Below are 14,486 nucleotides of genomic sequence, written 5' to 3' on the forward strand. Positions count from 1 at the left end.
CAATGGCCTACGATTTACTGGTTATGGGTACTGATATTACTCGTGTACAAAAACACTAAACCTATAGTCCTTTTTAAAAATTCTAACAAATTTTAGATTAATTCAATTTGAGGACCCAATTCTTGTAATACTAGAATAAAACTGCGGCAGCATTGCAGCTAAGCAAATATTTTTAATGTTTAATAGAGCTACCCTGACATGCTAATGCTATCCTTTTCCAAAGCAGCAAGTTACCTGATTCAAGAGAATAAAATGTCCGTCCTCAGTGACCTCTAACTCAGCACAACTTAGTTCTACCTTTTATCAGAAGGTTGTATATCAAAACTTGTGAATTATTCTTTATATTGCTTTACTAATTGTAGAGTTCAGTTCTTTTTATGCTGATTTGTATAGTTATTGTATATATTGTAAATTCAGAAATTATTGCGTGCATTTATTATTGCGATTTTGTCGTTTTAGACTGAAATGAGATTTTAATTTAAATCCTGTTCAATTCATATAAAAAATTTCAAAATGCAAGTTATTATGATTATTACGATTACGAAATTATTACATTTATCGCAAAAATAAAAACATATCACAATAATTTGTGAATTTACAGTACCCTTTGTATGCCCACAGATCAATGATTAAAAAGGGAGATTGAGATGTTACTACACCAGTTTTACAGTCACATGTTCATGAGACTGTCCTAACCACCTTACTGTCTTTTGCCATATCTCACTGTTTGTTTTTGTTAAATTTGGAATTTGATCAGATCTTAGATCATGTAGATAGTCTCTTCATAATGTTTTCACAATTCTTGGTAATTAAAAGCTTCAGATATTGTAAGACATTTTTATGTTGTTACATATTATCCTTGAGGGGTCTTTTGATGAAGTTGTTTTATAGACCTACAACCCCACTTCCCTACCAATATTAGATGCAGTAATACAATTTAGTTGCATCTGTCCACATAACAGTCAGTGTTACTTTGTATGTAGCAGCTAATACATAAAATGACATTTTAAAATGACCTACATGCTTCAATTTAGAGTATTAGCTCATTTTAATGTGTAAGATCAATCCAGTATGATACACCTTTAAAGTACTTCACATCAGCTCTGACTCAATTTATAGTTCTTATTTTACTTCTTTTTCTTTCATTTTCATTCTCACTCCAATTATTTTGACTAAATCATTCACCAGTGTCTAACTAAAGCTCTTAACATCTGATTATCAATCCCTGTGCATAAAACTTACCGGAGTTATATACTCATCTACCATACTATCATCTGACTGGTCATCAGGGTATCTGGCCATATGTAGGTCAGTACTGACCATCTGTTTGGTCAGTTCTTCTAAAGGTTGACCAGCCATAGAGGTAACAGTCTTTCGTCCCTCTGTTGGGAGACCAGCTGATTCCACAGGTCGATAGCCTTTTATTAAATTCACTAAAAATACAATAACATTACAAATATAACAAAAATTCACACTGTAAATACAAATATTCATAATATATAAAACTAACATACCAATTATATACAAAATCCATCGTACATGTATGATAAACAAGGATTTTAGTGGTCTTTGTAAAATTATTGTTTTGGATGATGGATAACTAGTCAGATTGAGAAACTAGTTCATAAATAGTACATAGAAACTGACCCTTAATGCTAAGCAGATCTGTATGTACCTGGAGGTATCCTTTATTTCAATTTTAACAGAACAGAAGTGGCAAGACGCTGATTTATTAAGAGAAAGGCTATCATCTACTGACAGGAACACAATTTTAAATCATAACACTAGCTTTGAAAAGGCAAACTCAATCAACAAATAAGTACTATAAAAGAATGTTGACTGCTTAAAAGATAAATCATAAATATATTGTAAAAAGATATTCAAGCATCTTGATACAAGGTATGATCCTAATTAAGATAGTAACATTTACATTGGCCATCACATCACCCCTGGATCAGATAGCTACTTTAATGGTCATTAATAATTCAGCAACAGGATTTTCCAAGCTGACATTTCATGTTTTAGTGGAATCAATAGCTAAACTAATTAATTAATTATCATCTCAAGTAAAAAGGCCAATACTAAATTAAGATAGATCTAATATTACAAATAAACCAACAAATCATATTTTTTATTCGTTTGTCCTATATCACACTAATGTCTTAAAATTTCCATAAAAAGATGTCAAATCAATCAGTATTAAAAGGCTTTAACCAGCTTATCACAAAAGATAACTTAACAATAACTCTAGTAATTCTATAATTCACCAGCTATAAAAATTCAGGGTCTGCCAAGCAAATAATTTAATGTTTAGTTTATGCAATATCTTTGATGGGATGAACTGATCTTGACCTAAAAGTTTTGACAATAATTTGTCCACAACATGGTCCCCTTTATTACTGTATTATAAAATTCCTTTACAAGTCAAAACCTTGGTTGTAATGATACAATAATTATAATCCAGTTAATAAAATATTTAAATCCCACTGGTATAAAAGGTATTTAACCTGTCAACATATATTAAAGACATATGGGTGTAAGATATTGACAGTGTAAGCTTTATTGTGTCGTCCAAATGAGGTCTCTTGTAGGTTAATATCCCAGCAACAATAGCTCACTCATAATCCTGATGTTATATAGATGTTCCTCTAACTTATGCATGGAAATGGAGGAAAATTAATGGCTATAAAAATAAATGGCCTACCGAAATCATCTATATTAAGTACCCTGGTCTAATTATAGATAGGGCAATGTTAAGAAAACCAGATTAAGTGTTTAAATCTGTAGAATAATGCATGGGTTTACACTTAGAACTTTTAAGATCTATTTTGTAAATGATATTCTTACTCCCACATCTTAAAGTTCATTGGGTTCTTCAAGATTTATATTTCTTGGTTCTTTAATTTTTATTTGTTTTATAAGCCTTATTCTATTCACTGAAGTCATTTAATGTTCTTTGCATAAACGTATTATCTTGAACAAATAGAACATATAGTTTAATAAGATGTCAGGTTAAGATCCCAATTACAAAAGATTGGATCAATGACCAAATATGGTAATCCTTAACATTTCCCCTTGGTTCACTCCAAGCATCTGTTGCCTTATATAGATCAATGAAATAAGTAATAAATAAAACACTGCCTCTTCACATTCTCATGGGAATATCAATAAACATTTCATAACAATCTGTTGGAAAAAATAAAATTTTCACTTTACGACAAATTCCTTAAAAAAATGTGGATAAAAGGTTTGCTAATTCTTGAGTTATGTTTATTTTATGATCAAGAGAAAGTTTTATAGTTTATTATTTGGTCATAATAACCAGCCTTTGTTGAATGACTCAACATCAAAACAAACAACTATTATATACCATCTACATAAACACAAGCATGGAAAAATTTAAATCATGTTTTTTTTTTGAAATTTAAAAAAAAAATGTTCTATATAAATAAAAAGGTAATTGAAACTTTGAAGTATTTATGATTTAAATGACAATTTTGAAATGTTTTTATTATATGGCTGCAGAGAAAAGAAAAACAGGTTTTGGGTAAAAAAGGATGAGAGTCAGCATAATAATGGCCTTTTTCATTTGAAATTCTCCACATATATGCAGTGTCTTATCTTTGCTGTCTGAAATCCTAGTAGTAGCCATATGCATTCCAAAACAGTACTACTAAATATTCTTGTAGTCAGAAATCACCTCTTGATGGAGTCTGATTTCCCTGCAAGTTTTAAGGGTCATTGAAGTGAAGTAAATTTCAAAAGCTAAATTAAAAAAAAAAAAAATTTGTACATTACCTGAATTTAATATAGGGAGAATCTCATCCCATTGACCATCTATAGCAAGCTGTCTGAAAATCTGAAATATATGTACACATGTTTATTGATGAAAATGTAATGTATGTGTTTTTGTACAACTTAATCATTATGGTTAAACAACATTTGTTATTAATTGAATTTATGTATTGTTGTATAACATAAAGGAAAAACGAATTGATTATTTGAAAAGATTTTTCATACAGAATCTCATTCTTAAAAAAATATTTAGAAAAAAAAAGGATGGAAAGATGGATAATTTTACTATGATTCATTCATGTTCCTAGGTTTTCATCAAGTTCTTAGCAAAGCTTATTGAATATTTGCCTACCAGAGCCTTGTGTATTTTGGAAACAAGAAGCTGCATTTATAGTAGATTCTGAGGCAAATTAACTGAGGCAAGTTATCTATAAAAACTTAATAGTTTTGTAGAAAATACAAATGCTATCATTACATGTATTACCTGAAGATGAACTTCATTCTGTTTCAATCTTTCCTTTAAAATTTTCATTTCTTCTTCAGTTTCAGGAGCTTGCTGCAAAATACATACAGGGTGCTGCATTCTTTTTTAAATATCATGAATATAATACACATCTTTTGTAATTTCCAGTTATGTCCCTTTGTAAAACACTTTTCATGTTATATGACCTTTCAAATGATTTCAAACTAAGCACCCAAATGTGTTATTAACCCTTACCATGCTGAGTTGTTTTCAGAAATTGTCTAAATTTCGAGTATTTGCAAAAATATGCAAATGATATGCAAATGAGCTGTACCCTGATGCTGATGCATACTGATTACAATAAATCTAAAATAGGTGATCACGGGGTGGGGTGGTCGGGGTGAGGAGGTGCAATTTTTTTGTGGGGAATTTGCCCCAAAGTTGGTCCTCAGGTACAAAAAGCGTCAATTTTGACCTTTTTTCGTTCTTTTTCTCGACCTGTAAGTCCGAGAGATGCTAATAGATGCATCCATCTGTAGTTTACATGTAGCGTGGACACCAGTGAACACTTTTATCACAACAGTTGTTAGGTCGGAGTGAAACTGATCTGGGTTCATCAGTGTAAAGAAGGTCATTTGCACCAAAATTCACCAAATTTCGGAATTTTTCCAATTTTGAACTTTAACTGGACTTGCAACCGGAAGTAGTCATTTCCTCGGCGTATTTTGATAATAGACACGACCAGTCGTTATGTGCCTTTAGGTTAACGGTGTTTGTCAAGGTTTCAATCCTCTGAACTCCGTGATTCAGACCTTGAAGGTAAGCCCACCCCTCCAAAAAACCCAATTTTGTCCGATATCAAATTTTGAAGTTCGTATTTGAGCTCAAAATGAATATTTAAAGTGAGAAACATGACATGAATAGTTTCAGATTGAGGAAACGTTCATACACTACGAAATAAATGGTATTACGATGACCTCTAAATGTATGGAGCGCCATTGATGCCAAAATAACGGTATTCTGGGTACGGCCGTAATATTACGGCCCCCGCACGACAAGGGTTAAAATAAAAGCTAATATGGAAATCTTTTAAATGACAGTAGATTAACTGTACCTCACAATTTTTTTTTATCATGGCTATGTTTGAGGTTGTAATTTGTATGGATAAACTGCAATCAACTACCTGGAGCAATCTTGCAGTGAGACCCATGAATATCATTTAATGCTACAATTAAAAGATGGAAAAACTCATACAAACCTTTCCCTGTAGCAGCTGGTCAACTCTTTGTTGTAATTGAGCATTCAACTGCTCAACTTTATGTAACTGAGCTTCTGTATGCTCTATCAGGGCCACACATGCCTCCATCTGTTTATACTCCCTCTGTGGGAGTTTGACTACTGACTTTGAAGACGCTAGATCCTGGTACTCCAGTAATCTGCTCTTCAAGTGAATATTCTGTTTCCTCAGAATGACCAATCTCTGTTGACATTCCTCCAGTTTGTGAGGAATTTTACTTTCGGACACCTCCGATAATTCCTGTGAATATGAAATATTTCTGTTTAGATATATATACTCTTTTTTTGGCAAAGATAGGTACTTAAAACAAAGTCATAATTCATCAACATATTGAAATTAGGCTGCTGATTTAACACTAATAACATGCAATATTTGGAAGGGGACCAGAATAACCTTCTGGAAAATTATTTCATATGGTAAATGACAATTATATCTCTGTATTTTTTTTTTAAAATCACTGTTTTGAAGTATTGGAAAATCTTAAATTTTTCTTGAATGTTGTCTAGATTGATATCCTTGATACTACATCAAATATATATATATAGCACACTGGAAATAAAACAAAATTCACAGCTTACCTGACTGTCAAGACTTTCAATTTGTTGAACCTTATACTTCAATCTATTTTCACTTCTCTGTAATGTACTGATTTTTTCTTTCAATGTTTTCTCATTTTCCTCCAGTTTATGTAATTGTTCCTCGATATCAACTCCAGACAAACGTTTAGCCTTCACTCTACCTTCCAAATCCTTCTCAGACTTTTCTAACACATGTTTTTCTTCCTTGAGTTGTGAGTAAGCTTCATGTAAGGAAACACACTGCTGATCTAACATGATCAGCTGACTTTGCAACTGAGACGTCTGATGGACTAAAGCACCATTTTCCTGAATAGCTTGATTTAATTGTTGTGTCAACACTATGTTTGAATTATGAAGTTCCATAGCTTGTGCTTCTGTGCTACTTCCCGAACTTTCTAATTCCCCAAGTCTTTGATTCAGAGCTTTTTCTTTGTTTTCTTGGTCCTTCATTCTTTGAACTAAATTAGCTTCAGCATTTTCTAATTCCTTCAATCGTAATGCCAAATATTCTGATTTTTCTGAATAACTTAATTTTTCCTTTTGAACACTTTCTAATTGCTTTTTCAAATTATATTCCGAGACAGTTAATTCTGAGACTGACGTTTCCAAATTGACAGATTTTGATAACCACACTTCTTCATCCAGTTTATATTTCCTAACGAGTTCTTTCAGTCTCATTTCTAGAATTTCAAGATCACTGATCCTGTCCTCCATTTTGCTTATTTCATTTTCAAGTTCTCCAACTTTCTTGTATAATTTATTTTCCGAGGCTTCATAACTTGAGACTTGCACCTTTAATGTTTTCTCCGCTAGCTGTAGTTCCCTTATTTTCACATTCTGTTCATGAATCAATGCTTTGTCTTTCCTTGCAATATCGTGTAATTCTTCTCTATCATTTTCTAAATCTGATACCTTGAAAAACAAAAACATATATGTTTTTAATAAGGAGTATTGATATAATCTTGATATATTTCCTGTTGAAAATTAAACTCCTTTCAGCAAAAAATACAGTTAAAATTAGCAATAGTTATTATCTTTGCATCTGAAAATGCACGTTTAATTATTGTTTGCTCAATGCTCAGTAGCAAATTTTTCATGCATACTCCAGATGACTAGTTAAATGTGTGACCATTAATTACCCTCAATAATATCATGTAGTATCCTAACAAAAGTTGTACAGAGTAATGAAATAATCTTATTTTTATTCAGCATTAAGAGGTAATACTCTCCCATCAATATAAAAGTTGAAGATAGGAAATGTTTTGCAAAGGATTTTATATTGGCCTTTTCTGTTGCCAAATTCTGCAGTTTGTTTAGGAATAAAATACAATGTATTGTTTTTCAAAAATCTTCTTCTGTAATAAACAATAGATCATACATATGTTTTAAACTTTTTTTCAAGACACTTATCATCTGTTTTATACTTTTTTGCCTTGTATTGTTTTGTCTAGAAGAGTTTCATATTAGATAAGTAAATGTATTCGATGTTGTAAAGACAATCCTAATATTATTCTTAGTTTTTATGAACAATTTGTTTGCTTTCTTTGGTTTACTAACAGAAAATAATGCAGCAAATGATTCCAATAACTATTTCACGTGATGATGTTTATATTACACAGATTCCTGAAAAAAATCTTCTATGTAAAATATCCCAGTGCAAAAGTCATTTTTTGTCAAAACATCAATAAACTTATAGCGTGCTTAGCTTTTCTCAGAATGCTATCAACCCAGTTTTATGTAGAGTACATTATAAAACAAACATCATTCTTGTTAATTACTAATTGGTAGACTATTTCACCCTCACCAGCCCATCAAAATCATCTTCTTTATTGTAGATTAAGGAAAGGAAAAAATGTCTATAGCCACTCTTTTTTTAAATAACTAGTTTTAACAGAGACCTTTTGTTGTTAATTTCTGTGACATTTGGTCAAGAGTTGTCTCATTGACCATTATACCAGATCTTCTTTTTCAATTTTAAAGCTTATGATACAGTGCATGATAATTTTCCTTCATCATGTTTGTTTCATGTCTCAATTTGATTGAAATACAAATCCTCTGTCCAGGCTTCACTTTCATGGATCAGACAACACTAGTCATACTAGTTCTACTTTCTGATCTAAAGACCTTTCTCGATCCTCTGGTTTTTTCGTAACTATTCTCATCTTTCAAAATTTTTGGCTGATATAATAATTAACAGAACAGACAGTAGACTGAAGTGTTTTCAGATCCACGTTATGATAGCGTGGACACAGAATATGTATTTCAATCAGAATGTTTCTTTTTTCAACTGACCTTTACACAATATTCTCCTATTCTTCCAAGTATAAACAGAGGTACCTGTCTGGAACAAGATTGTTTTTTATCCATACATTATACGCATGCAGAACATGTTCGTCCTTTATTATTTGGTGGATAGTTGTCTCACTGTCAATCATACGACCACATCTTTTTATCACACTTATTAGAATACATGTATGAATTAAATATATGTAATTGACTATGTTACCTGTTTCTTTAAATGTTTTTCTAATTTTTCTAACTCCATGATTCTCTGCCGAAGAATATCTTCTGGTTCTTCCATCTCCCCCGTCATGGTTAATGGTTCTCTGACTTGGTTTTCGTCTGAGGTATCAGTTTGACTAGAACTGTCTACAGTTTCTACATTCTGAGGTAATTTTTCCTCTAGTTTTTGACAGGATTCTTGTGGTTTCTCCTCTAACACAGATAATTCTTCCTGGAGTGTAACTTTATCTTTTTGGACTGTTGCTATAGATTTATTCAATTCCTCTATCTCGGACTTGTAATGGTTCTCTAACAATTTGTTAGCATCTCTGAAAAACAAAAGTTTTAAGTTAAATTGTTGTATGATCATTTTTTTTCTGAAGGTATTGTCAAAATTTAATAAATCATTATTCTTTTTCTGTTCATTGAGATATACTTTAAGGTATATACAAATAAGAGAGCAAACTCAATGACATCCATAATACCAAAGACATCTGAAGGTCAACATACTGTCTTGAACAATAGACAACCATCTATACAGAATGTACAATAATACCAAAGACATCTGAAGGTCAACATACTGTCTTGAACAATAGACAACCATCTATACAGAATGTACAATAATACCAAAGACATCTGAAGGTCAACATACTGTCTTGAACAATAGACAACCATCTATACAGAATGTACAATAATACCAAAGACATCTGAAGGTCAATATACTGTCTTGAACAATAGACAACCATCTATACAGAATGTACAATAATACCAAAGACATCTGAAGGTCAACATACTGTCTTGAACAATAGACAACCATCTATACAGAATGTACAATAATACCAAAGACATCTGAAGGTCAACATACTGTCTTGAACAATAGACAACCATCTATACAGAATGTACAATAATACCAAAGACATCTGAAGGTCAACATACTGTCTTGAACAATAGACAACCATCTATACAGAATGTACAATAATACCAAAGACATCTGAAGGTCAATATACTGTCTTGAACAATAGACAACCATCTATACAGAATGTACAATAATACCAAAGACATCTGAAGGTCAACATACTGTCTTGAACAATAGACAACCATCTATACAGAATGTACAATAATACCAAAGACATCTGAAGGTCAACATACTGTCTTGAACAATAGACAACCATCTATACAGAATGTACAATAATACCAAAGACATCTGAAGGTCAACATACTGTCTTGAACAATAGACAACCATCTATACAGAATGTACAATAATACCAAAGACATCTGAAGGTCAACATACTGTCTTGAACAATAGACAACCATCTATACAGAATGTACAATAATACCAAAGACATCTGAAGGTCAACATACTGTCTTGAACAATAGACAACCATCTATACAGAATGTACAATAATACCAAAGACATCTGAAGGTCAACATACTGTCTTGAACAATAGACAACCATCTATACAGAATGTACAATTCTATAATGCACAGTCTGGGAAACTTGTGAATAAATTAACATAAATTTGCATCAAAAGTCAAATTCCCAGAATGACAAGAACATGGGGATAATGAATGGCAACCATTGAGATTCATAATTATGAAAGACACATGAACCTGGTGTTAGATTTAATTAGTTCTACAGCACGTATGATGTGACACATATCATATATTTGTATCTTTTGGTTATTTCTGTCATTGGGTTGCTGTCCCAAGGGCACATTTCATGTAACCCTTTTATTAGTATACAGTCTAAAATGTTGAGAATAAGGTTCCTGACTGGTTACAGTCACATAAACATAATTGCCTACTGGGTGTTCCAGAAAAAAATACATGGTTCTTTTATGGCACTTCTATGGATTTTCAGCTAAATAACATAGTGTATAGTGCATTTCTATGGGTTATTAGATTTCTAGAATAGAAATGTTTAACATCCTACTGAGCAGATAAAAAATCTTAATATGGCAACTCTTACCAAATTTTATTATTGATGAAGTTTTACAATAAGTTTATAGGTCCCTTTTCGTTTGAATGTCAAAATGTTTTATTTTTGAATTTATATCAGACTTGGAGTAATAGATAAGTTCCTGGATAATGTGATGATCCAAAAACATAAATAATTAATTGGTAAACAAAAGTTTACTTATAATATGATAAATAAAACTGTATTCCACAATGCCTATCTGTTATAGTACCTTTATGGTCAGAATGTATTCATAAAATCCATGTTTTTCACTTAACATGTATTCCTTTAATCATATTCCAAAGACAACCCAGACCTTATATATCTACTGGAATACATAAGTACCTATTATGGAATGGTTCCTAAGTAACTTATGAAGTCTTTATAAAAGGTGGTGTTAAATAACCATCATTCTATTCATCTCGTCTATGAAACAAGGTCATATCTAATGCATCTTATAACAACAGCTATATTCATGTGAGAATGCAATATGAGAATTCTATATAATTATTGACATGAAGTTCTTGGTAAGAAATAAAACTCCCTATAATCAGGTTTAATAAGACTTTCTATAAGGTATTAATAAAAGGCAAACAAAAAATCAAGTGATTTAATAATCAAATTAATCAGATTATTGAACATGACGACTTTTTGTTTTCCATTAGCAGGGGATGGGGGTCTATAGGGATTATGTGTTTGTTCGTACAATTGAGTTGGAATTTGTCTATAGGCACTGTGTATTTACAACTACTTCGTAACTGTCAAATGGATTTCAATAATGTACAGCTTTCAGAATAAGCTTTTGCCTATCTAAACCAATTGGACTAGATTGTTCAGTGTTTTACTAGACCTTCTGTCAACTGTACTGCTCATGGACAAAACTTGTTTATAAATCAAATTTCAAACAAACTGACCTGTTAAGTTTGATGATAAAACAATTATTTGGTCATTTTAGCTATGGAATGCAATATAAGGAACAAAACATTTGAAGTCACAATAGAGTTTTTATTTACCAATATTATATATATTTCTTGTCTTTAAAGAAACTAAGGATATGTCTTTATATTTAAATATTTTGGTACATCTCCTGGACTATTTGTCCATGTTTATAATGATCTGGGTTAAATACCTTCAGGTATTCAATCTCACAAGGTAAACAAGCATTTAAACTATCTTAATGTGTCTTATTTTGCTTTAATGGCTAGGGTGTTGTAAATTCCTTTAAAATTTTGACTGACAAAAGAAATTTACCAAACTATGTCAGGTATTGAAATTATTTGTCAGCAAGATCATTTTAGAACTGCTAAGTATACTGAACTAGATCTTTTAATATACTGAACTTATTCAAAGACAGTTTTTAAAGAGAGTATGTTACATTGATATTAAAAACAGGGATCAAATACATTTCAAAATTTAGCTTTTCAAAGATCAATAGACTGTATGTAATGTAAATAGATATTTATAAGAAGATGTGGTATGAGTGACAATGAGATAACTCTCCATCTGTGTCATAATTTGTAAAAGTAAACCAGGAAAGTTTTCAACATGGAGCCTTGTTTTAATAAGGATGTTTTGCTGTATTTGATATTCAACCAGTTAATGATAATTAAATCAGATTTCAACTTCATTCAATTTTAGGATGTTTTTTATTTGGATTTTTTTTAGGGTACAGATCTGTTTGAAATTTTATATTTAAGATAATTCAAAATATGTATAAATTTTTTTCAAGGGAAGGAATATGAATTCATACTCGGTATACCTGTTTTATCATTATACATGTACTACAAAACCTCTGTTATTTTTTACAAGTACAAAATGTATTACTTTTGACATTTTGTTTTAAAATTTTGGTTCAATAACATTCATTGTAGGCAAATGTCATTATCTAGGTCATCAAGTAAAACTGTTTTCAGTGTAACAAACACTTTTACCTTCAAATAAATTTAAAAGCCCTAGACAAGACTTTAAAAAAAAATATAGCATCTAGTGTTACTGTCTTTTGTGTCAAATATCTGAATATGACCAAAAAACAAACACAATGCTTGCTACGAAATGTGTTTACGAAAAATCCTTCCAAACTGACAATACATATTACAATTGCCTCAACAGAGAATACTAAGGACTGACAATGCACGCCACAGCACCACAAATTTATTCATTCTTTCAAAAATTTCTCAAGTTTGTTTACAAATTTGTAAAATGACCAAAATGATAAGTAAAGTTTACCTTGATTGAGAGTGAAATTCCAAGTGTTTGATTTTCAAGATACAGCATGTACCTAGTAAACATTTAATATATTTACACCTTGATTACCTGGACAGGTAAGATTAACTAAAGTCAAATCAATAATCAATCGTACTTTATTTGTTTAAGACATTAATTATTGACCTAGAAGAAACTGATGCCAAATGGCAAGCTATACTTTTATATGACTACTTAATTAAAGGTTAATTAATAATACAGATAGAAGATCAATATCCAAGTTACAGACTGCTGGGGTGGGATCCAATTTCTATTTCCATTTAATATCTATTTTTAGAATGAGTTTCCTGTAATGGAACTAGCTGGATTACTTTATTTTTAAAGTTTTTGGTCATTAAGAATAGTGCTGTTTTAGGAAAAGAATTACTAAATATTAAATATCTTCATGTAACATTTTAAACTTTAATATCAAGGTATTTAAAAGTTCTTCATTAGATCTTAAGCTAATTATCAGTGGGACATTCATTGGCATGCATAACTAAGGTTTAAAAAAAAAATACTGAACTTAGTACAAATTTGGCAAATCTCCTGATTCAGCATATAACTACATGTAATTTAAACTGAAGATTTTTTTTAGATACATATAAATATGTATCTTTCATTCAACCATCAAATTTCATCAGACCACAAAATCTACCCCACCCATTACGATAGTGATACTATATACACAACTTTCTTCTAGATATTAATTATTATCATTATTATTATCACATAATTTTGCATTCCATAAATATTAGAATATAAAGTGAATAATTTAGTTGAATAGTGAAATGAATCATGTACATTCCTCAACCATCCAGCCTATGAAATGGACTACTGAATAAGGGTGTCGCCTATAAGTGGGATGAATAAACAAATTTTAAATTTACATCTTTTACTTTTCCAAGTTTAGAACATGTGTACCAAGATTTCCTTCATTTATCTAGTTATACTAAAAATCTAGGTTTATATTTGTATATGGACATTTCATATTCCAATAGCCTAAATAATGATCAAGACATTAATTCTACTAGATCCCATCCCCATCAAAACAGTATACTTAAGTGTCTCAAACTCTTACACTTGTCTTATTCCTGGAAATTAGACATTACATTCAGAGTGTAGGGCTATATCTTATGACCCATTCTCTTAGAGACAACTGTATTGACTACATTTGAAGACCAATTTTTTTAAGTCAAATGATTTAATTGTCTTGATTTCTTTTGAAACCAATTGGAGTGACTTGTTTAGAATCCCCCTGGAGACTTTTCTTTACCTGCTATGCAGGCACTAAAGTGATGTGTCCTGTGCAGACCAGAAAGACCTACCTGAGTGACTTTTCTTGTTCCTGTAGACCAGTAATTCTGGTCTGTATACAAAGTTTACATGTCATAAGATCTTTCATTATCACTTGGAATGGTTCGTCTAAGGTCATCTGAAAAAAATAATTTGCAATTGAAGATTTCTTGATATTGCGGAATACTGTGCAATTGAAAATTTCTTGCTATTGCACAATACTTAATATAATAATTTTGGACCCCGATTTGGACCAACTTGAAAACTGGGCCCATAATAAAAAATCTAAGTACATGTTTAGATTCAGCATATCAAAGAACCCCAAGAATTCATTTTTTGTTAAAATCAAACGAAGTT

At 31.1% G+C, this 14,486-nt stretch overlaps 1 protein-coding gene across 8 annotated transcripts in view; it reads right to left on the bottom strand.

Annotated features, from left to right (window-relative positions):
• The window catches only part of LOC143073368 (uncharacterized), an 85,942-nt gene that overhangs the window by 21,635 nt on the left and 49,821 nt on the right, over positions 1-14,486 (bottom strand). For 7 of the 8 annotated variants that reach the window (XM_076248854.1, XM_076248853.1, XM_076248857.1 and 4 more), the window contains 8 exons: positions 14,162-14,268; positions 8,640-8,964; positions 6,134-7,045; positions 5,517-5,795; positions 4,280-4,351; positions 3,799-3,859; positions 1,243-1,433; positions 235-297 (listed from right to left, as the gene is read on the bottom strand). In XM_076248854.1, the coding sequence (XP_076104969.1) occupies positions 235-297; positions 1,243-1,433; positions 3,799-3,859; positions 4,280-4,351; positions 5,517-5,795; positions 6,134-7,045; positions 8,640-8,964; positions 14,162-14,268 (2,010 nt within the window). The remainder of the gene's footprint in view (positions 1-234; positions 298-1,242; positions 1,434-3,798; positions 3,860-4,279; positions 4,352-5,516; positions 5,796-6,133; positions 7,046-8,639; positions 8,965-14,161; positions 14,269-14,486) is intronic. The other variant, XM_076248855.1, reaches the window with a different exon arrangement.

The sequence above is a fragment of the Mytilus galloprovincialis genome, chromosome 4 (genome assembly GCF_965363235.1).
Source record: "Mytilus galloprovincialis chromosome 4, xbMytGall1.hap1.1, whole genome shotgun sequence".
Classification (NCBI taxonomy): Eukaryota; Metazoa; Mollusca; class Bivalvia; order Mytilida; family Mytilidae; genus Mytilus; species Mytilus galloprovincialis.